The following is a 25407-nucleotide window of genomic DNA, read 5'->3' on the forward strand; positions in this document are numbered from 1 at the left end:
TTGGAGTGAAGGAAGGAGAGAAGGGTTGGGAAAATTAAGCGAGCGAAAGACAGAAGAGGTTAGGTGGGTGGCCGGTGCGTAAGGTGACAGGGGGGAGAGAGCGATTGGAGAGCGCGCGAAGAAAGTCACTAGAGCGTGGAACGTGGAAAGTTATAGAGCGGCGATGAGCGGGAGAGTTTCGCAGGTAGAGAGTGTAAAGAACAGGATGGAGAAGTACACGCGTACAATGAATCTTGGCAGACAGAGAAGTGATAGCGTAGGGGAGAGCGTGATGAAAAGCAAGAAGAGAAAAAGAGAGTTGTTAGGGAAAGAGTCGTTGGAAGAGGGAGGGGGCAGAGATTTTTAATCGTAACCACAAGACATCCAGGTCGCCGGAGAGAAAAGGGGTGAGGGAGGAGATGAAGGAGATGTTACAAAAAATGAAAACAGAGATAAAAGAGGGCTTAAGAGGGGTGAGACAGAAAATTAGAAAAAAGACAGAGGGACAGAAAGAGGCAATGAGGATGGAGGTAGAAAAAATGAAGGAAGAATTAAAGGACAGAGAGGAAAGATGAAACAAAAAGAGAGAGAACTTTAGGAGGAGAATAGAAAAGATCGAGAAGAAAATAGAAGGATTAAAGGTAGGAAAAAAGAAAGTAAGAAAAGAAGCGAGGGAGTGGTGGAAAAAGGAGGAGAACTTAAGGGAGTCAGGGAGGTAGAGGAGTGGAAAGAAAGAGTTAAGCAATTAGACAGAAAATGGGAAATAAAAGAGAGGGGTGATAGGAGACAAAACTTGATAGTAAAAGGGATGAAAGGAAGGAAAGGGAACTAAAAAAAAGTGGAAAAGATAATAAAAAAATTAAGAATACGAGTAAAAGGAAAAGTGGAGGAAGAAAGGAGAGTAGAGGAAGGAAAGAGAGAGAAGGGGGAGATGGTTATAGTGAGGATGGCAACTAAGAAATCAGAAAGGGAAATCATGGAGAATAAGTGGGGTTGAAAGAAAAGGAGGTACGGATAGAAGAGGATTTAACATGGGAGGAGAAGAAGATTAATTGGAACGCAAGAAAAGTGGCACGAAAGAGAGGGTGGAGGAAGACAAAAGTAAGAATTGAGCAGGGAGGCGTGGATTGGAAGGGAATGGTGGTCATAGGATAAAGAGAGAAAAGAGCTAAGAATGGGAAGAGGGGAGAGGAGAGCTATAGTAGAAAAAGCAAACAAACAAGGGAAAGGAAGGGAGGGGAAAGGAATGAAAGGAGAGAGAGAGAGAGAGAAGAGAAAGGAGTAAAACTTGATGAGGAGAAAGAAGGGGAAAGAGAGAATCGGCAGATGAAGAGTGGGAAAGGAAAAGAAAGTTATAAGGTGGCTTTCTGGAATGTAGCGCGGATATCAAATAAAAGGGAAGGTTTTTGGAAGGAGGTCAGGAAGTGGGATGTGATCATAATGAGCGAGACATGGTTAAATGAGAAGGGATGAATAAGAGCTAGGGACTTTTTCCCAAAGGCATTTAAATGGGAAATGCAATAGGTGAAAAGAGAGTAAGAAAAGAAGAGCAATAGGAGGAATGATAATAGAGATAAAATGGAGGATAAAGATAAAGAAAATAGAGACAATGAAGGAGGAAGGGATAATTGAGGTGGAGGTGGAGATAAACAAAGAAAGTTGGAGAGGGGTACACATCAGTGGAGACATGGACAGGAAGATGGAAAGTATAAGAGAATGGATGGAAGAAGCGGACGGAATAAGGACATTAATAGGGGAAGATTTTAATGCCAGATTCGAAGAGGGCGGGGGGGGGGAGTAGAGGAGTACAACTGGGATGAAAGTGGAAGGAAATTGAAGGATAAGAGGAGGAACAAGGAAGGAAGAACGACGTTAAAAAGGATAAAGGAGGTGACGTGGACAATCTTTAATGGAAATATAGAGAGGGACAGAGAGGAAGAATGGACTTTCACGGAGGGAAGGGGGGAGGCAGTCATAGACTATGTGATAGGAAGTTTGGAGACTAAGGAAATAATAGAGGGAATGGTGGTGGAAGACTGTATAGACTCGGATCACCACCCATTGATGGTGCAGATTGAAAGGGGAGATGAAGAGCAGCGAAAAAGGGGACGGATCGGGAGAACGGGAAGATGGGTATAGTCAAAGGAGAGAATAGAGAAATTCAAGGAGCCGTTAGGACTGCCATCGGGAGAGGGAGAGGGTAGGAAGAATGTGGGAGGAGATGAGGAGTCATGTGAAAAAGACTCTGAAAAAAGGTAGAAAGGAGGGGGATGGGGATAAAAAAAAGTTAGTAGGACGAGAAATGTAAAGGAAAGGAAAAGGCGCTAAGGAAGACATTGAGGAGGTGGAGAAAAGGGGAGAGGTGTAGGTAGAGATACAGTTGAAAATCTAGAATATGGGAACCTTGTAGAGAGAAAAAAGAAGAAAGAGAATGAGAAATGGAAGGGAGAGTTGAGGAAGATCAAAACAAAAAGTATAAGAAATGGTAGGTAAAGCAAGAAAGAGGAGAAGAAGAAAGGATTAAAATGGACGAATAGGACAAGTATTTCAGAAAATTACTAGGAGGGGTAAGTGGGAGAGTAAGGTGAAGGACGGAAGGGGGAAAGGGGGAAAGGGGGAGATCAGGAAAAGGAGCTAAAGCGAGGAGAGGTGAAAACGGTTCTGTCAGCGATGAAGGATAAGAAAGCGGCGGGGATGGACGGGATTCCTGCAAAAGTGTGGAATATAGGTGGAAAAATATGGAGTTGTGGGTATAGAAGATGTGTAACAGGATTTAAAGGGAAGAAGGATGGATTGAAGAGTGGAACGAAGGGGTGGTTGTGCCGATCGTGAAGAAGGGGGAGAGGAAAAAAGTGGAGAAGTATAGAGGTGTATCGCTGACGGCATCACTGTACAAAGTGTATGCGTCGGTGTTAACGAATAGGCTAAGGAATGAGGTAGAATATAAGGGTTTGATTCCGCAGAATCAAACGTGGTTCAGGAAAGGTCTAGAGACGATGGATAACATTTATGTTTTAAGTTATTTAATTAATAGACAGGTCAGCAAGCCAGGAAGTAAGATAGTTGCGCTCTCCGTGGATTTAAGGGCAGTGTTTGATTCTGTAGACAGGGATATTAATAAAAGCTGTGAGGGATAGGGAAGCGAGAGAAGGTTTGGTGGATAAGCGTAAAGATATTGTTAAAAAGAGAAGGAACAGTAAGGTAAGAGTGGGAGAAAGTGCAGGGTAGTATTTTTGGACGAAAAGGGAGGTGAGGCAGGGGTGCCTTTTAAACCCGACGCTGTTTAATTGGTTGACGGCAGACCTGGAACAGGAGATGAGGAAAGGTGGATGGGGAGGAATCAAACTGGGGAAAGAGAAGGTTTATTTCCTATCATATGCGGACAATATGATGCTCTTAGCAGAAGAGGAGGACAAAATGAGAAAGTTGCTGGAAAGGCTAGAGGGATACTTAAATAAAAAGGGGTTAAAACCTAATCTCAGCAAGATAAGAATAATGAGATTTAGAAAAGGAGGAGGAAGGAAAAAGAAAGTGAAGTAGAGATAAAAAGTGAGAGCAATAGAGGAGGTAAAAGAATTCATGTATTTGGGTACACGGTACAATGCAACGGGGGACAAAATGCGCAGGTAAAGGAAAGATTGAGGAGAGGAGCAGCAGTGATGGGGAAAGTATGGAGGATTGGGAAAAAGCGATTTAAGGGGGATTGGAGCAGAATGTGCTGGCTGTTCAATGTACTGGTCTGGCTAGTTATAGGATATGGGGTAGATATAAGGAAGTAGATATGGAGGTAAAAAGAAGGGAAAGTGCTCTAAAGGCTGCAGGAAAGGTTTTTGAAGTAGGTGTTGGGGGTTAAGTGGGGTACGCCAGGATATATGGTGAGAAAGGAGTTACAAAGAAAAATGTTTAGGGAAAGGGCAGGAATAAAGGTGATAGGATTTGAAAAAAGATTGGCGAAAGAAAGAAGTGAACTGGCAAAAAGATTTTGGGGTGAAATAAAAATAAGAAGCAGAGGAAAGAAAGTTAGGTCGGAATGGGAGGAAAAAAGAAAGAAATTCCTTGAAGAGAGAGGGATGAATGAAGAAGGGTTGGAGGATGAGGGGAGGAAGGTGGAGGGTTTAATAAAGAGGGAAAAGGAGTTGCAAAGAGAGGAAAGAAGGGAGCAAATATTGAGATCTAGATATAATACGGATTATAAATGGATGAAGGGAGAGGGAGTGTTATTTGAAGAAAGGTTGGAGGGAGAGTAAGTGGCAGAGAGTAGCGAGATACAAGTTAGAGAACGAAATGGGGGGTAATCGGTATTGGAAGGAAGAGGGGAGTAGGAGTTGCAGGATGTGTGGGTGTAGAAATGAGACGTGGAAGCACGTTTAAAAAGAGTGTATCGGCTGGGGGGAAAAAAAGGGATAGCGGGAGATAAGAAAAACTGTTTTAGGAGAGAATGGGGAGGGGAAAAAATGGCTGAAAAAACTGAAGGTGGTGAGAGAAAAAAATTAATGGAGGAAGAATCAAATGAGTGAGAGGGTGGAGTGGGGGATGAATAAGAAAGGCTTTTAAGAGGAACCGGAAGTGGAGGTTAGGGTTGCGGGTGTGTGTATATGTGTACGGTAGGTAGGTTTGGTTAGATGTCAGATTCAGGCTAAGATGCGGCGTCGTAGCTATAGAAATAGTTAAGTTAGTATGTAAGGCTTATTGTACAGAAGTTTTTCTTTTGTAACCCTAAGGAGAATTAATAAAGTTAATTATTATTAGTATTAGAAACGTCGCATCTTTCATCTGACAGCAATGTCGTGTAATATTTGTATACTTTTCAGAGTATAAATTTATAAGATAGATATTTTAAAAATATCCAAATGTAAATATACTTTATACTTTAAATCACGTTTTTAAAACATTTATATTAAATTAACATAAGTATAAACATGTATACTAAATAAAAACCATTTCAATATTCAATAGATATTACATACTATCTGATATTAATATGTAGATGGCATATCTAATGTAAATAGATTTAAAAAATGTTAAGAATTGTTCTATTGTAAAAAATAGATAATGCTAAACAAGAATAACAACTATTTTTTGTAAGAAAATAATTGTTTTTATAAAATTTATAATTGTTTTTATAATTGTTTTTAGTGTTCACATTTTTACAAAAATATATAGATATTAAGATATTAAATTAAAATTGTTTTAATTTGGGTATTGTTACAGACTTTGTATAAAGTTTTTAAATGTCTAAAAAGGTTTTATTCTTGTATATACTTACTGTGGACCCCCAAAGAACAAATCAAAGTCACGAAACTCCAACCGCACGCGTTGTCCACGCTGCCCGACAAATTGATAACTACAAATAAGATCTTTTGGATAAGTGCCGGGGTAAGTGGGAGACAATATATTTCCGGTACGTTTGGTTTCCGCATGTATTATGAATGTGCATGGTGTGCTTGGTTCTGGTGTACCAACCTCATATTCGGCTGCAAATGAATTATATTTACTGTTATATTAAAATTTGCACCATTTTCTTAAAAAACAATCAAATCTCCGTATTTTAAACGTTTATATTAAAAAAATTTTTTCCTATGTTGCTCTGCTGTTGCTTTACATTTATAACGTACATAAAGTAAAAAAATAATTTAACAAAATAGTAGGCTTTTATGAGTCAGTTATCAGTGCACTAATGGATAGTTATCAGTGCACTATAAATGATTTGACTTGTATATTTCGTTAAGCTAAAGTATGTGACATGTTTCGGTCATCTTTCGAGTTATTTTCAAATCACTTATACAAAAAAGTCATTCGAAAGTGTGATTGAATGTATTTTATTGATTGAGTATCTTATTCACTTTTCCACATTATGTCGTCAAATCACTTTCACCCATTGGAAAGCCGTATAAGAAAATACAAAGTTTGAATATTGACGACATGGAAAACCCTCATTGAGATAAATAAGAACTATGTGAGTGGCTTGAAAAATTTCAGATCTGACTAAGAAAACATGAATTTTTGGGGCAAAATAAAATTTTTCATATTTTTTTTTAACTTGATACACTTACTCTAACGTTTTTCTAAACTTTTTATATATCTAGTAAAAAACTTTTGTTTAAATTAGAAAAATAATTCACAGCATTTTGCACAGAATTCGATGAAAATTTTGTTAATAGAAGTTTTAGCTGTAATATTTTTTACAATATGTATGAAAAGCTACTTCGAATAGGCATTTTCAAAAAGAATGCGTCCATATATGATTTCACATAATCAACATGTACCAACTCAAAGAGATTTTTGTTAGTTCCCAGTTATGTATTTCTACCTTCGGATCGTTTCGTTATAAATTTACAATTCTTAGATAATTGTTCTATCACTTTATCTACCAAAGTATGGATTCTAAATAAGTTTTTTGTTCTTAATAATAATTGTGGGTATCGTTGCGCAGATATTTTACGTGACAAAAAAGTTGCGCAGCGACACCGACAACTGTTGTTGTTAAGAACAAAAAAACATGTACAAAATATATACCCAGACTAGCAGAAAAAATTTCTTGCTGGAGTTTTTATTCGATCAATGCCTTTATGGCGTTTGTGTAGTTTTAAAAGGAATTATTCTTGAAGTGTACTGGAAATAACAACTTTCTCATTGCACAGAAGTTGTGTACTGAAAATTGCTTGCTTTACAATAAACTGCAAACGTATTTTTTTTTTCTTTTTCATAACATCTTAAGAAAATTATTTAGCTCATAATTAATTGAAGCACAAGCCAAATCTTTTACCGAAATCGATAAATTTTGTACTGTTTCTATTTAATTCATAAACTCAAAATTACGCGTTCTATCGCCAAACAGCGGACATGCAATACTAATATTAATGCCAAAGGTGTTTATGAAGAACGCAAGTATGCCCGGTCGGTCCGTTACATTAATTAGTGGAGGGCCACCTTGCTGACACTTTCTTCTGTTGTCTAACACCGTCGTTTGTTTGTCGCTCCTCGGGAACGTCGTCCGAATCAAGCACTCAGATTTCTCGTTGACAGCAGCTCGAACTAGTCCGTTTGTTTGCTCGTTCGATCACTATAGTGTACCAAGCTGCACACAAAAGCCGGGAGGATTGCGTTTAATCTGCGATCGAAGGGCGCGCTCTTACACACGGAGTGCGCATTTTTATTGCGCGGCCAATTATATTTCGCAACCCTTACAATGACAAGGTCGTATCACTTCGAGTTTCTGCGGGTATCTCGCGGTCCTTGGCACCAGCCAACATCGTTGCTCGTCTTGTAGGATTCTTAGAGTACCGACACTCGTTTCCTTGATTATCTTCTTTCTGTTTTTCCAATGCGCCAAACGACACCCGGTGACCATCGCCTCGGCCGTCAGAATTTTAGCCATTTGGCCCTTAATCTGTAATAGTCACTCCAAAGTCCAAAAGACCCTACGCGTCCTTCTTCTAACTTTAAGGGTACACAGATCATTCAAAATTGAACAACCTAATTTTTATCTAAAAGTATACTCTCTCGAGAATACACTCCTCAATTTTTGTTGAATTATCTCCAAAATTAAAAATTTTATGAATATTTTTGTAAAAAAGTCAAATTTTGCAGTTTCTTCTATTAAAATTTTTTTCATTATTTTAAATTTTAATTTAAAAAAAAATTATTGGATGATAAAGAACAGACCTCAAGGTATGTCCAGTAAAATTTTTGCAACGAAATATCAAAAAGCTGGCAAATGGCGACTGATTTTATGCAGGGGGATCCAGTAGACCCCATGTGACCATTATGTTATTATCCGGAAGTGTGACCATTAAAGATTAATGCATTTAAGCTTCCTTTGCGGCGCTTGCATTTTACCGCAAATTGACTCCTCTTGCTCTCTTTTAACAATCGCGAATGTGTCGGCTCTGAACGATTTCTCTCTTGCATCTCCGCTGCCATTGGTTTTCCTTGATTTCTCCGTTTTTCCATAAGATACCTCATTGCGAGGCTCGTCGAGAGATGCCTGAGATTACATGAAAATAATTTGTGATGAAAACTCTTTAACAGCAAGAAGTTTCCGGCGGGACTGCGCGAAATTTGCGAACGGCGCAATCCCGCCGGAAATTTCTCGCTATCAAAAAGTGCCCAGCCATAGGTGCGTACTCACGCACCGCGGAAGCGGAGGGATGCAGTGGCGATGCAGCAAATCTGCCACGTTACAATGTATAATGAATAATGGACTAATATATTGACTCCATTAAATGTATCTCTTGTATCCATTCACCTCCTAATAATGGTACCTCCTAATAATGCTCCTCATCAAACACGTATAAATTTAATTTAAGGCTTTTACCGCGTAATGTTTACAAGAATCACTCCAATAACTTGAATTGTCGTTTTACAAAATAAAATCAACTGTAAAGACATGGGCACAAGACGTCAGTTTGGAAATTGTTCCACAAGATCCGCAAATGCACTATGATCACGAATCCGCTATTTATTTCAAAACGTAGTTTTCTATCTATTCGGATAGTTTCAAAAAACAATGATATATAACTCAGGACTCTCAAAAATCGAAACAACACACATTTGAGAATAAGGCTAATAAAAGTCAGCGCAGATAAAGGTGCGCAATTAAAATTATTAATGTTCATAAAATTATTTATTCATCTTGAAATAACAAAATCAATTAAATGAATGCTTTAACTCGCTTTGGAGTCGTCTTCAGCGTATCAATATATAGAATAAACAATTCTAGCCGTCATCAGTCAGCAAAAACGGGAGGCAGTCAAGTCACCAACGCGCTGACTCTCGTTAATCTTATTCTCAATTGTGTGTTGTTTAGTTTCAGAAAACTTATTTCAAAAATCAATGCATTCTAGAAATGTCTCTTCAATTTAATTTGACGCTTGTTTGAACTCTTATACATACTCCTTGTAAGTGACCTGACGTACCATTACATTTGATTTTTCTATCTAGCGTATATTTGTTAATTTAATGTTTGCTTTCCCATTTAAAACAAATTAGATTGGCAATTGCATTTTTGCAAGTTTTATGTTTATTTGTTCAAATCACATGTTTCCCGTTTTTGTAGATGATTTCCACTAAGATTGTGATATTTTCTCTGCTTTTAACCTTTGGTATCCATGTAGTTTACTATCGCTGTGAATCTAAATTGAAGTTGATGTGTATCGTTCTCGAACAGTAGCTACTTAAACCGCTTTACTCGCTGCTTTATTCTTTAAAGTGAGATCTCGCATATCTAACAGACAAGATTGAATTCGTACTAATACTGACAGACAGAACATGAACTGATTGCGTAAAGCAGTTTTTGTATGTCCCAAAGTGGACTCTTAATTGCAGTGGACATTTAATTTGTGTAATATTACCACAAAGTCTGTGATTTTCTCGCCTTACAAAAAAAATCACTAGCCATGTATTATGATACAAGTAATAGAAATATTACGATAACCACCCAAAGATATTACAATAACCACACGTAAATATTGAATTTTGTGTAATATTTTTGCACTGTAATCAACTTATTACAGGAAAAGTAATACAGAAAACGTAGTACAGGGATTACAGGAAACGTAGTATATAGATTACAGGATAATTATTCTTATACAATACAGGCTATAAAATTTTATAAGTCAAATATTACACAGCTAGCTATAATATTTGATAATCTGTATTATACGTTTGATAAAAATATGCACAGATGTATAGTATATAAATTATATATTCTTTATTAAATTAAATGTATAAGTATGAAATTAGAAATGACAAATAAGTAGTTTGTTATTTAAGTATGATACACAAACTATTCACTGTATTTCTGTAAGTAATATGTAATAGAAGCAACAAGTTCAAAATTTTAAAACCTGTCTACTTGAATATAACTAAACCTCAGCAGTGAGAAATTAAAAAAATAGATGTCCTTGTTACATAAAACGCTTAGCTCCATCCACAAGAAATAATGTCTCTTGTATAGACAAGATCAGATATTATGCTGTTACGTGTGCTGTGCATCAAATGAAACCAAACTATTCACTGCTTTCTGTAAATAATATATAATAAAAGCAACAAGTTAAAAAAATGCCTATGTGAATATAACTAAATTTCAAAAATCAATTCTTCACCAATGTAAAATGAAAAGAATGAAAGTTCTTGTAACAACAAATCCTCAGCTCCATCCACAAGAAATAATGTCTCTTGTATAGACAAGGTCATATATTACACTCTTAAGAGTGATGTGCATCAAATTTTCCAAGTGTTATAACATATAATTGACAAAGTGTGACATGAATATCATAACGAAGTAAGACTAATTAGATCGAATGCGCGTTATTAAATCTGTTTTTGTCTTCCTATCTTCCTTTAATGCCTATCTCCCTTTTTTCATTGAAAATGTGATTTGCTTTTTCACATCTGTCTCCGAGTCATAACTTTTTAATTCTAACGTTAATGTAAATGTATATTTTGAATGAACTAATGTTTGAAACAAGTATCAAATGATTGAATGAAGATATAAAAATGATTCTGATGCCTGTTTAATTTTACAAGTTAAATTTTAAAGGCCTCAATGCTGCATGTTTTCTCTGGTTTTAGAAATTTATAACTGGATTAATTAATAAGTAAAGTAAGTACATTTCGAATCCAGTTTATTAAAGTTAATAAAGTTAAGTATAACTTTTACAATGTATATAAAGTTCATGCACTGAACTAGTTAAAATAATACATGATATTAAATATGCTTGCTGCATTAAATTAAAAAATAAATTATCTCTTATAAGAAAGAATATCTTTAATAAAAGGCTCAGAAACATTATTAAATATCAAGTAACACAGCGAGATTACACACATTTTATTCAATTACAATTAATATTTATTTTGTAACATAACAAGTATATTCAATATCATATATTATTTTAACTAATTTAATGAACTTCATACACATTGTAAAAGTTATACTTAACTTTATTAATTTTAATAAACAAGATTCAAAATGTATTTATCTTATTTATTAATTAATCCAGTTACAAATTTCTCAAAAAGAATACGCTGCATTGAGACCTTTAAAACTAAACTTGTAAAATGAAATGTATAACAAACATTAGAATCATTCTTATATCTTCATTCAATCACTTGATACTTGTTTCAAACGTCAATTTATTTAAAATATTCATTGCAGTAACGCTAAAGTTAAAAAATTACGACTTACTCGTAGAAGCAGATTTAAAAAAGTGCACATTTTCCCTGAGAAAAGTGAGCATTAGAGGAAGGTAGGAAGACAAAAACAGACTTAATAACGCGCGTTTGGTCTAATTATCTTTGTTTCGTTAAATATTCATGTGCACTTTGTCAATCATAAACATTTAAAAAATCATAAACATTTGAAAAATTTGATACGTGGCATTCGTAAGAGTATAATATTGACTCTAATTAATGCAAAATGCATATTTTTAACTGTACATATTTATTTATAGACTCACTCAACGCGTTTTTGCACGAAACAAACGAATTTGATAGGAAAAATTATCTGCCTCACGAATCAAGATTGATGACTATTTAGGTTAAGAAATCTGTCACATGGGCAACATGAGAACGGCATTAGTACAATAATTACATGCGTGTGATCCATTCTGTAGCATGGCGTATAATCCTACTACAGAATAGTAAAAATTAGACAACTGTAGTATTTGCAGTACAGTAACTATTATACATGTATGTGATCCGTCATATATAATAATTTCGGGTGGAATTATAGTAATTATATGAATTACAATATTCAGTTAGTGATTTTTTTTCGTAAGAGTGTTATTGTTTGTGCCGATAGAAACGAAAATTCCTTACAAAAAAGAACTATTTCCGATTACACATAGATATTACTGATAATTACATAGGAATATTACTAGATACTACAGAAAATATTATTGAATATTACAATAAATATTACTGGATATCACAGAAAATATTATTGGTAATTACATAGAAGTCAATAATTATTTCGTAGCACTGCCAAAATATATTACTGCCAAAATATTACTGCCCAAATATTACTGCCTAAATAAAAGAGGTTTTTTGAAATAATTTCAGTAGTTATTCATAAGACAACAATATTTTAATAATGATTTCCAGTTAATTTAAAAAAAAAATAGTAGACGCAATGATCAAAATATATCATTGCTGTTTTTTCACCACTGAAATAGTAGTAAATATATTGATGATTATGTCCAATAATTTTCGTTTCAAAATTAACTGAAAATTATATTACTAAAATATTGTTGTCTTATCAATACTGAAATTATCCCAAAAAGCTTCTCCCGTAAGATGTCTTATATAATGTCACTTATATACGTCACAAAAAATAACTGAATATTGTAATGAAATGTATGGTTTGGATCTGGTAACTTCTCGACACACACGGTCATGCGCCGTCGCTATCGTACGGATAGACATGCGCAGCCGCGCGGGAGAGCGACGACTCTCAGCAGAGACAGACAGCGGCCATCAGGGTGGGCCGAGTCTTATGGACGAATTTGATATAGTATTTTGGCGCCATCTGGGTCGGGATACCCTAAAAATTGGAACTACGTAACCAAAATTCCAATATGGTCGCCAATGTTTCTCGCCCGTGGTTGTCCGTCGTTACCATTACATATGGTTTGATGTCATTTGATGTGGTTACGTAGCCTAATGGACTTGATTTCGTTATTGTGTGTAGTTACAATTTTTTACTGGTTTTGTTAATGCCCTGCAGTTTAAATCATAAATTGGAAATCACGTAAGCGTCTTATTTGTGAGTGAGTAATCCCTCGAATCGATAAATATATAATCAAAGAACTGAAGATGTGCATAAAATCGCATGTTATTAATCATAGAAAATTGAAGAGGTTATACGAAATAAAAAATGTAATTGAAATAAAAAGAATTGTAATGTAAAAAGAATATGGCGTTATTGGACCTCCAAGTTTAATAAAATAATATTCTTACATAGTTAAAATTTATTATTATATAGTGTTTTTCTAATTTGATTTATCTGCACCAATTTTATTTCAATTGCATTTTTTTTATTTTGTAACATTATTTTTGAATTTTTCACAATTACATATTGTTATTTATTAACCCGTAAATACATTCTTTATTCGTTCTTCTTTTTCTTTTTTTTCCACAGCACTATATAATATTCAAACTTTTAAACAGCATATACTAGTAATATACTTTGTTGCTGTGCTGTTTGATTTTTGCTCGATTAAAAAAACGAGTTACATTGCATACAATACATATATTTATATTATTTATATGATTTTACTTTTAGGCAATCCTGTTAGCGTTTTACCGAAGCCCATTAATAATATCAAGGATACAGGACCCTGTCGATCGTTAAATTTCGAAGATAACAAAAAGAAATGCGGTCTTATCTAACAGTTCGTACGTCTTAATTATCGTAATATTAAGGCTCGACGAGGTTGTCTTAAACTAATGTAAGACATCATCTCATCTATAAAATGCTCCGTTTAATGGCAAAAACAGGTATACCCTTACGGAAAAAAACTACAAGAATACGAAAAAATTACTAGAATACTATTGAAAAACTGCAGTTTTTATATAGTATATCAATAATTTTTTCGCATTCTTGTAGTTTTTTTTTATAAGGGTACATTCTTGTAATTATTGATTGATAGTCTACATTATTTAATATTTGCAATGCTACTACTGATAGCGAAATCATCTGTTTAATATGTTGACTGTGATAGCAGTTTGCTAATTTTATACACCAAGATTAACTATTATTGTATTATAGTTACATAATAGCAAAAGGAATTAATGAAACAAATTATACGATAACTAATGACTTTTAGAATTTTATAACATGATGTTATATTAATAATTAGATCCGTATATGGATACGTGATAATGGCCTAGTTTACACCGAGTACTTGATACGCGCGTATTAACTAATAACTTTCTAATAAGACGAAAAGAGCTATAGATGAGAAGAGCTTATATTTATTTTTAATTTTTTAATATTTTTATATTAAATTATTTTACTTTCGACGATGCGTGTATACATGATACATATATCTAATTATCTCGATTCATATTGTACCAGCTTAATATACTATTCTTTAAATTTATTGCTGAAATTAAGAAAATTACTAGTTAGTACGCGCATCAAGTGCTCATCGGTGTAAACTAGGCCAATTTATGTAAGGTACATCGAAATTATTGCTGACTTATCCAGATGTGTCTTGTACTTTGGAAGAAAGCTGCGATGCTTTAATTTATTTACTTGCTATATGAAGGAAAGAATTCATAAAAAGAACCAGCGTTTATCATGATATTCAACGTATTATTATAAATGATTTTAAGGTTTCAACAAATTTGTTCTTATTCTGTACCTTTGTCATGTCACCATGCCTGAGCGCGCGAAATGTCAGCTCTGTGATACGTAAATTTTAATTGCGAATAATTTAAAAACCATTATACCCTCGACATTTTTGTATTAGGATTTTCTTCTTAGAATTTTCCAAAGAATCCACTCTTAAAATGGGATGCGAGCTTTCTGGGACACCCTGTATATATACATATATGTATACATACATATATATATATATATATATACATATATATATATATATATCAGGTAATTCTATTGTTATCTGTTCAGTGTTCAATTATTTTTTTTATATATAATTTATAAATTATAGAAATATTTAACCTCATTATTTGTCTTATATCCTTTCATGTATTTATATAACTAAATATTTCTTTCTCACTTTCTTTTATTTAAATAAATTACAGAATTATTTTTATATAAATATGCACTCACATAATCATTTACCATAATAACCAATCCCACGCTTCCTAATCTCGCTTCCTAATACGATTAATAATTACACAATAATATTATCACGTCTTAATAAAATATTAAATAATCACCAATCTCAATTTAGATATAAATTAAATATTCCAAATTAAAAATAATAATAATAAATAATTGTCCTGGACTGAGCTCCGGACTGGTGACAGCAGCCCACTCTCACATATTCAAATAATAGTAATGATAAATAATAATAAAAAATAAATATAAATATAAAATATCAAAAACCCAACGTCCAACCCACGCTCGGACGCAACAATCTAAATAAATAATTTAAAACTATCATTTTTTTAATAAAAAAATTTTGTAACTATTGTTTTATAACATTGGATAATAAAAGTTATAATTTTAATTTATATGTTTTAACGTCTTCTATTTTGCAATTGATTTCTCCGTTCAAGTTTTCGTAGTTCGAGTATTTGAATTTAACTCTAACTTTAAGTTTCGAATTATCTGGGCATTTAAACATCAGGATTTTTTAAATATTTGGATTATTTAAATATTTATAGTTTAATTCATACGTTACAATAATTTATTAAAAATCTATTTTATTATTTTCAAAAAGTTTTCCAAGTTTGAGTTGAATATATCTCGGAAGAAACGCACAAAAAACATAAAAACTTTTAGTTATGCATATACCGCAGTTCGATTGAGCAAGAAAGTTAATTGCGATCCGCTAAGATTGTGATCACTTCTGTTACCTCCTGCGGAGTAACAAAACTCTTTTCTTTCAAGAGCGATGCACGGGAAACGGGTTGAGCAACAAAAATTCATCCCCTCTCCAGGGAAAACTCGATTCAAGTTTTCCACTGCACGGCAGCACACCGAGTGCACTGTAAATTTTCAAAAACAGGGTGAGGAAAATCTAGGGTATCAGACGACCGCTTAAACGACGCAGCTGTTAAAATTTTTATGTAAACAAAAAGAAATGTTAAACAATGATTTTCTTCAGATCAAGTCGCCTACTAGCCGGGGAAGTAAAACGGAACAGGTCCCTTTACTTAACGTAGTTGCTCAGCACCGGACACGTGCAAGCTCTGCTAGAAAGAATTAAAGATAAGAATGAAGGCCACTTGTACTTTCAGTAAACATAAAAATCAGCGCGCGTGGCACCGTAATTGAACGAAAAGGTTGTCTCCGAGGTTCACCGGGCCGGCCGCTTCTGTTAAACCAGCGAATATTAAAATTAAATTATGAGCCATTTTAAAAACACGGCGATTTCTAGCAGCGGACGTGAGTCGGGCCTCGTCGGCGAACGCCAGAGATTTGAAAAGTCAAGAAGCTAAATTCACATAGCAGCAATTATCTTAAGTTATAATATTTGGCATAATAAACATGCCAAAGAGTTACCGAGTAGCGACTTTCTAAGGTCCGTCAATGAGTCGCATACATTAGTCTCAAAAACATTAACTGAATTTACGAGATCACTTCCAGGAGCAGTGACTTTTGGCACTAGATGAAAACAAGCTATTGACGAACGGACGGGATCCGATAGCGCACGGTGCGATAGCCCACCAACCAATCATCTTGACTTATCTAACCCAACCAACGGAAAAACTCTAGGCATCGACCGCTGTGAGTGGTGGTGTGCTATCGGTCCCATGCGCTATCGGGATCCGCCCTTGATGAGCATTAAAGATAGTCGCATTCCGGGACCAAAATTCAAAAATCACGTGGAAGCTTTGATAGGAAAAATTGTGCACACGGCCCAAATTTGGCAAAACTGAGTATAAAGGAAATAACTCCGGATCAAAAACTTTACTTCAATTCTATCCGAGTTATCCGACGCACAGTCCGTGACATTTACATGTTCGAGTCTGTGACGCTTGGTGTCTCGGTGTATCAGTGTCTCTATCTGTAAAACGCGAACCTGTAGTCGGTGCGGAAAATTCAGTTAATAAGACCTGTCTTCAAAAAAGATATCTGGTGGACAGTGAGTGATCTCAAGAGTGCGAAACAGCCAGAGGCCCAGGATCCAAACAACCATCTGAATTTACAACGCTGTAGCCATCCGAGATCAGCCGCTGTGCGAAACCATTGTCAGCCAAACTTAGACTGCTGCGGGTCATTCGTTAATCAAATCCGCCCTACCGAGCGTCACATCATCTTTATCCATTCACGTTTTTTCCTCAACAAATAGTAAGTTTCAAACATCCGTTTGTCTTTGTATTTCTTTGTTTTTTTTACCATCTTTTCTCTCTTTCGCGAGTAACTATATTTTTATATTATAAAATTTATTATTCTTCTACTCCTATTACACTTCCTTTTCACTCTCTTTTTCCTTGGATTAAATCGAACTCGCCTCCGATTTAATTCAAATAAATCTTTTATTTGATTATTCTCATAATAATTTTTCTCTGGATTGAATCAAACCAGCTTCAATTTAATTCTTGAGAATCGCTCTTAATAAATCTTTACTCAATTATTCTTATAATAGTCTCTAGATTAAATTGAACCAGCTTTGATTTAATTTGGATAAATCCTTTATTTAATTACCCTTATAATATTCTCTGGATTAAATCGAACTCGCCTTCGATTTAATTTGAATGAATCTGTTTATTCAATTATTCTTATGAGATTTTCTTCTCCGGATTAAATTGAACTGTCTTCGATTTAATTTGAAAGAATCTTTTTACTCAATTATTCTTATGAGATTCTTTCCTCCGGATTAAATCAAACTCTCTTTGATTTAATTCGAAAGAATCTTTCTATTCAATTATTCTTATGAGATTTTTTCTCTGGATTAAATCAAATTGTCTTCGATTTAATTCAAAAGAAATTTTTTGCTTAAATATTCTTATGAGATTCTGTTCTCTGTACTAAATCAAACTTCGATTTAATTCTAAAGAATTTTTTGCTCAATTATTCTTATAAGATTCTGTTTTTTGGATTAAATCGAACTGTCTTCCATTTAATTTGAAAGAATCTTTTTGCTTAATTATTCTTATGAGATTCTTTTCCCCGGATTGAATTGAACTTATCTTTGCTTTAATTTAAAAGAATCTCTTAATTATTTTTACACTTACGGACTGAGTCGAACTCTGTTCAATTAGACAAGAATCTAGTCTGATTTCATACTTTTCTGAGATGGAACAGAAGGGCCTACAAGCTCGCCGCATCTTTAAATCTCCCCCCAAAATCAGTTCCTCACATCGCTGCGATTCTCAAACTGCTGCCATCTCGTAGCAATTTTTCCGGCATTCATACGCATATAAATACACTCAATTTATCTTGTAAACTCAGTAATTCTCCAGCGGAAGTTTCCATTATCCCTAACTCGAACCCTTCTTCCCCTGAATTTATTTCTGCGGTAGAACCCTGCCACACCCCCCTACGATTATCTTCTTATCCCGAACTCTCTTATTCCCCGATCCCTTCCGACGCAGAGGAACCGACATTCCCTCTCAAACCTCTTGCAGACTCCTCAGATTCAGATTCCAGCTACAGAATCTTCCCCGACTTACCTATCTCCCTCTCTCCCACTTTCTCCAGATCTTCGAGCCTCGAACCGGACGATTTCGAGGAGGAGAAACTTCCTCCAAGATCTCCGATCCTGGGGTCTCACGACTTCGAGAAGGAGGAATTTTCTCTCGAACCTCAGGATATCGAGTCTCACAATTTCGAGAAACGGGGACCTCCCCTCTCCCGCATCCAGTATTCAACTTCTAAAAGAATCACCTACGTACCTTCCACTTCCCGCTGTTACTTCACCCCCAGTCCTAATCAAGATTTTGAGTCCACATTGAGACTCTTCCTCTTGTCATCTGACGCCCTTCCGGACGGTTGTTATACTCTTGGGCCCGATGGGTTCAATCTAGATAAAATTTGTGTTGTCCTCCCCCGTCTGCACCCCGACTGTTTTATCACCGTTTACTTCCCCACACTAGGACTTTGGTTTCCGGTAGCGAGAGTGATTGACATGTATGTGGAGAGTACGATTGATAAGCAGGTGTCAGGGAATAAGGTGAGTCGTGGTGAAGTGCAAGGAGGTAAAGAGAAAAGGAAGAAGCTGGTGGTGGAAGGTGAATAAGTATAAAACAGGGGTAAAGGAGTAGAAAGATAGAAAGGAAGTAGGTGGATAGGAGTTAGAAATTAGGCAAGCAGGAGGTAGAGCAGGCCACGAACGTAGTGGTAGAGAAATCACTAAGCAGGAGAAAAGGCGGAGATAGCGGCGCCATCGTGGCAGAAGTGGGAAGCGCTAGGGAAGAGATCAGGCGGAGACGCGTAAAAGGGAAAAGGTAGTGAGATAGGAGAAGAACGGAATGGAAAAAGAAAAAAGGGGTGGAGAGGAAGGAAGGGAGATAGGAAGACAAGAAAAGGAGAAAGGGGAGGAGAAGAGAAAGGTGAAAAAGCCGAGCAAGGCAGAAGGTTTGATGAGGGATAGAGTATACAGTTTGTCTCTAATAGATGCGTTTAAGAGAGGAGCGAAAAGGAAAACGATAGATGCATTACAGGCATATATTTTTAAGAAAAATTTAAAGGTATTGAGATCGTCGGAAAAACAACAGAAAAAACAGCCGGAAAAGCAGCCTGAAAAACAGCAGAAAAAACAGGAAGAAGGGGAGTTGAGTAAGACATTAAGGGAGGTGAGGGAGGGTTTTAAGAAAATTAAAGCGGAATTAAGAGAGGTGAAAGATGGGAAAACAGAGATGAGGGAATGAATGGAAGATATGAGGAAAAGATTAAACAATTTAGAGAAAAAAGTGAAAGAAATCAAGAAAAGTGAGGAGAGGGTGGAGAAAGAGGAAGGGGTGAGGAAAAGAAAGAGAAAATAAAGGTAAAGTAGATAGAGTTAAGGAGAAAGAAAGAGATGATAGAATTAGAAAAAATGATGAAGAGAATAGAATTAGAGGGGGAAAAGAGGAAAAAGGAAGAGAGGAAGAGAAATATAATCATAAAAGGGGTAAAAGCAAAGGAAAAAGGGATAGAGGGAATAAGAAAAGAAATAGAAGAGATAGTGGGGGCGACAGAAAGAGTGGAAAGGATAAGGAGTACAGGGAAGAAAGATAAAGAGGGAAGAGAAATAATATAGATAAGATTAGCGAGTGTAGGGGAAAAAATTGAAGTGATGAGAGGAAAAGCGAAGCTGAGGAAAAGAAGGGAGTGGTTAGTAAATCATCTGACAGAAAATAAGAGAAGCATAGAGTGATGGATAAAAAAGGAAGCGAAAAAGAAAAGAAGGGAAACTAGGAAAATAAGAGTAGGATATATGAAAATATGGATTAAGAAATTATGGGTGTGGGACGAGATTAAGGATGAGTTGGGAAAATGGCAGGGAAAAGAAGTAAGAGAAGGAGGGATAGAGGAAGGTAGAGGGTGGAAAAAAAGAAAAGGGATTTTTAGTAGGAGGGAGAGGAAAAGGGGGAAAAAGAAGGAAATATAAAAACGAGAAGCATAAGAAAAAGAAAAGGAATAAGAGAAAAGAAGATGGTAAAAAGTATAAGATAGATTTTTGGAATGTGACAGGCATGGAAAACAAAGAGAAGGGTTTTAGGGAGAGACTAAAAGAATGGGATGTGATATTCCTGAGTGAGACTTGGTTACAGAAGAAAGGATGGGAAAGAGTTCGAAAATGGCTACCAAAGGAATATGTGTGGGAAGTGCAAGAGGCGGCAAGGAAGAGTAAGAAAAGGAGGGCAATGGGAGGAATGATTATGGGGATATTGATTGACCTTTATTTAGCTTTCACAGCTATTTCTTGTACACAATATTATATTATATATACATTAACTATATAGTAATATTAACTGATATATATTCTTTTAACAGTCTCTTAAACGCTACTAATTCTCTACATTGCTTAATCACAGTGGGTAACAAATTATACATTTTTATACCTTCATGAAAAAGGCTTTTTTGAGCACTTCTAGTTCTACGGAAAGTTACTACTAAGTTTCCTGTTTGCCTTGTTTACCTATCGCATTCTCCTCCCACTATCTCTATTTTATTGTTTAACGCCTCCGAAGCCATGCCATTTAATATTTTAAAGATAAATACATTAACGTTATAACATAGCCGTTGTCTTACAGACATAAACTGTAAGGCGTGTAGCATGTGTTCAATTTTGGTATATCTATTGCATTGTAAAATTACTCTCATGGCACGGTTTTAAGGTATCTAAATTTTATTCAATTGCGTTTCACCCATCCCAACTAATAGAGTGGCACAGAACTCAAAATGAAGTGCTATGATGGACTTGTACACAATACATCTAGTATATGCTGATACAAAGTTACCTATTCTATTTAAAAAGCTAGTCTTTTTCCCTATTTTTTTAAGTATATAATTGCAGTGGTCCTAAAATCTAAGTCTATCGTTTAGCATTATACCTAAATATTTCATGGTTGATACCCGTTCTATTTCAATTTTATCCAGACACTTCACGACAGTAATACCTCTTAATTCTTTTCTAATACTTCTATCATATATTTTGTTTTATCTGCGTTCATTCTTAACTTATTTATATTCATCCAATGTTCAATTACATTAAACGCCATATTCATTTTTATCTCTACATCTGCACTACTTTGTCCACTTACATATATAAGTGTCATTTGCAAACATTTTTATATTGCACCCTTCTGGACAAACTTCAATTATATCATTTATATATAATGTAAATAGGTCCTAGTACTGAACCTTGTGGCACTCCATATTCTGTAGGCAATAATTTAGACCATATCTGATTGAATCGTACCTGTTGTTTCCTATTATTTAAGTATGATTTGAACCACTCTAAGGTCATTCCTCTAATTTCGTATTGATACATTTTTTCTAACAATCTTTCTCTATCTATTGTTTCAAACGCTCTCTTAAGATCCATGAAGATAACTCCTACCATTTTTCCCTCGCTCACTATTAATTTCCATTTGTCTATGACAGATTGAATCGCTGTTTCACACGAATAATATTTTCTAAATCCCGCTTGATGTTCTATTATAATACCGTTTGTTTCTAAATATATTTCAAGTTGTTCTTTTACTACTAATTCTAGCACTTTTTCATATATTGGTAACATATTAATAGGCCTATATTCACTTGCTTTTTTTGGCTTTATCTATCTTTGGTATCGGTATTATAGTAGAGGTTTTCCAACCTTCTGGACAGTGACCTTCTCTTAAAGAATTATTTATTAAAATCGCAAATTCTTCTTTTATTACGGGAAAAGCTACCTTCAATATATCACTAGTTATTCTCTCTTCCGTACTTTTCTTTTTTGGTAATCCCATAACTATTTCTTTTAGCTGCTCTAGTGTAACAACCTCGAAACTTTCCATAATTCCTTTGTTCTCCATGGTATAAATAATTTTCTTATTTATATTCATCCAAAATTCAATTATATCACTGCCGGATCTATCTACCTTTATAGAGTTTACTATACTATTAATACTTTGTATATTGCAACAAAACGCCCCTCCACCTCGCGCGCACTGCCACTCCGCTCTGTCCACCCGAGCAATACACCGGCAGAACGCCACGTGCGCGCACCGAGCTAACCTGCCGTCGCGATCACGCGGCAGCACGCGCGCCGCCCGTGGCGTTCGGCAATGTTCCCGGGCCCACTCCGGGCCAGCCGACCGAATGCGCGGATTGGTCCGCCCAACCGTGCGTTCGGATATATAAGCCGGCAGTGGGAACGCCGAGTCAGATCTTCCCGGTCCGCCGAATCCGACAGGTCGAGAATCCTCGACCGCACTCCGATTCCCAAGAGGACGAGAATACTCGCCTCATCCAGACTCCCCTCGACGAGAATCCTCGTCGTTCCGGCTAGCTAAGGATCCTCGGCTAATCCTGCCATACCGAATACCGCTCCGCAGTCAATCACGGCGAGCATCCTCGCCGTGCTCCGTAGCCGAGTATCCTCGGCGAATCACCGTCCACGACGAGCATCCTCGTCGAGTCCTCAGGCTGGGTATCCCTGGCCAATCACATCCGTCCTCTCCCTCAGGGAAGAATCTCTTGTAACCTAAAGCCTCGTCAGGGCATCCGCGCCCTAACGAGACCTTCGCCTCATTTTGCACGAGGCGGCTCGGGCGAGGCGCGGAATCGCCGCCGTCGCTCCGATCCCGCGTTCCGCGGCTCCCCGATCACCCCGGACACCGTGTCCGTTTAAACCCACGCGATTAGTAAATAAGATCACTGTAGTTTTACGATTCCATCAGTATTATCACGGTTCTAGTAATCCAGTTCTTATTATGTTATGTTAGAATTATTTTCTTTGTCACTTTACCGTTTCATCCGTGTTCTCGCGGTTATTATAATTCTTGTCTTGTGATTCAATCTCGGCTCTCGCCTAGCGTTCTCGTTATTCCACGCGTCACCGTGCGCTTACCGTTACCAACGCTCGCAATTCAGACCGCTCAGCGGCGATTGGTCGTCGCGACCACCGCAAGCCAATCGCGTCCCCTCTTAGGCTGGGTCCACTTGTCACGAGACGTTTAGACTCAATAAGCTATGAGACTACATGTAAATATCCCATCTAAATAAAGATTTAGTATTTTTGGCAACTAAAATACCGAGTGCGATTATTCTACCGAACCCGACCAATCCGGCAAGCTTATCCGCAACCATATCTTGACTCCCACCGCACCGCACGAAAACCACCAGCGTTACAATATAATATAAATTAAATTTATCGGCAATATTGCACTCTTCGGTATTGCCTAAGATCTTAAAATCTATATTTCCTATTTCCCTTATACCTACTGGCTCGCCTCTAATTACTTTTTTCAAGGTTTTCCACATAGTCGTAAGATTTTCTTTATTAAGATCTATCATACTTTCGTAATATTTTTTTTCCCTGATTAATTTTACTACTCCATTTCTTTCAATTTTATACTGTCACCAATTTTGTTCGGTATTGTCATACAATGTTTTCCTATATGCCTTATCTCTCTTATCTCATCTGAGAACCATTTTTTCCCCTCCCACACTTTTGGAATTCTAAATTTTTTCTTCGGTGCCATTATATCTAACGCATCTACTATACTGTTAACAAATTTTTTCGCTCTCTCACTCACATCTATACATTTACATTGCCATCTCTGACTTTCCTGTAATTAGTTTTTTAGTAAAATAACAAATTTATCTTCATCGAACTCTTTGTAATTTCTAGCGCTAAATTCTCTGTATTTACTTTCATTTTTACTCACACTTAACTCTACTTTTAGCCACGCATGGTCCGTAATCTTAGGTTCATGAATTACTTTTACTATTTTATTATTATTAGAGAATATTAAATCTATAATAGTCTGACTGTCTTTCATAACTCTCGTCGGTTTGTTCACAAGTTGTTCACTGTTTCATGTCCAAGCTTAGCATTGTCTCTTGTAATTTCTTTGCATAAAACGAGTCCGTCATAAGGTCTATATTAAAATCTCCTATTACCATGCATTTTCCCTTTATTACTAACTCCTCTATTACTATATCCTCTATTACTATATCCTCAAAAAATCTCATGAAATCCCCGTGTGATGCGCTTGGTGAGTGATATGTTACCATTATCACTCCTTTATAAAGTTTTTCTTTTATTTCTATTGCAGCACACCAGCAATTTGATTCTAACTTTTTTATTAATATTACTTCATGTCTGATATTGTCTCTTATATACATAATAACTCCCCCTGTGTTCCTATTTTCGGCATCGCATCTAACTTCAGTGTAACCCGGCACATTTATTTCACTGTCTTCTATGTCACTAATCAGCCTGGTCTTCGACATCGCTACCACCACAGGATTTATCCTCTTCAAAACCTGATGCTGCAGTTTGTCTATGTGCGCTGGTAAACTCTGCGCATTTGTATACATAATTATTTCTTTTTTTTTCGGTAGTTGCTATTTTGTATCTTCACAACCTGCTTTTCTCTTCTCTTCCTGTAACGCTCTCTTAAAAGTTGAATATTCTCGACTGATGGCTTCATGCTCGTTATTTATTTTTAGATTGTATGTTCTATTTTCGAACATACAATTCACACATTTGCTCTCCGTCGCTGTGCAAACACACGAGTTATGATTCCCTGCGCATTTGCAGCATGTTTCTTCTCTCGTACAATTTTTAGCAATGTGGAAGTACCCCCAGCATTTAAAACATCTTTTGACACTGATGTGATTAAATACAGGACATTTCTTCCATCCTATATTTAGTTTTGATTTCTTCAGCTCGTGCGTCTCTTCATCTACTTCCATTATTATTGATCCTTCTTCATTTCCTCTTCTTTGATTGTTACTCTTTTCTTTAACCATTCTCTTCACAATTCGCATATTTACTGTATCTATTTTATTCTGCTTCTTAATTGTATTTATAAGTTCATTATCATCTAAGTTCATCTCTTCTAAATTTATGTTAGCAATTTTTAGTTTTGGTTTTGATTGAGACGACTCGAGCACTTTATAATTTTCTCCCTTAGCTTGTACTGTCTTTTTCAATTTTTTCACCTCTTCTCCAGTCTCACAACCAATAATTACTACTCTTTTGCTTCCTTTTTTTAATTTCGTTACTCCCATTGCCATATTTTTTATATCTACCTTCTCTTTTATTACTTTTTTCATGTCTTCACTCTCCTGTTACAAAGGATATG

At 35.8% G+C, this 25407-nt stretch overlaps 1 protein-coding gene across 13 annotated transcripts in view; it reads right to left on the bottom strand.

The window, feature by feature from the left end:
- The window catches only part of LOC105199486 (bone morphogenetic protein 1), an 899375-nt gene that overhangs the window by 670814 nt on the left and 203154 nt on the right, over positions 1-25407 (bottom strand). For all 13 annotated transcript variants that reach the window (XR_005574951.1, XR_005574952.1, XM_039450099.1 and 10 more), the window contains one exon: positions 5246-5453. Coding sequence is in view for 11 of the 13 variants with exons in the window: in XM_039450099.1 (XP_039306033.1) it covers positions 5246-5453 (208 nt within the window). In the remaining 2 variants the exon portion in view is untranslated. The remainder of the gene's footprint in view (positions 1-5245; positions 5454-25407) is intronic.

This window comes from Solenopsis invicta, chromosome 5 (genome assembly GCF_016802725.1).
Source record: "Solenopsis invicta isolate M01_SB chromosome 5, UNIL_Sinv_3.0, whole genome shotgun sequence".
In the NCBI taxonomy this organism is placed as follows: Eukaryota; Metazoa; Arthropoda; class Insecta; order Hymenoptera; family Formicidae; genus Solenopsis; species Solenopsis invicta.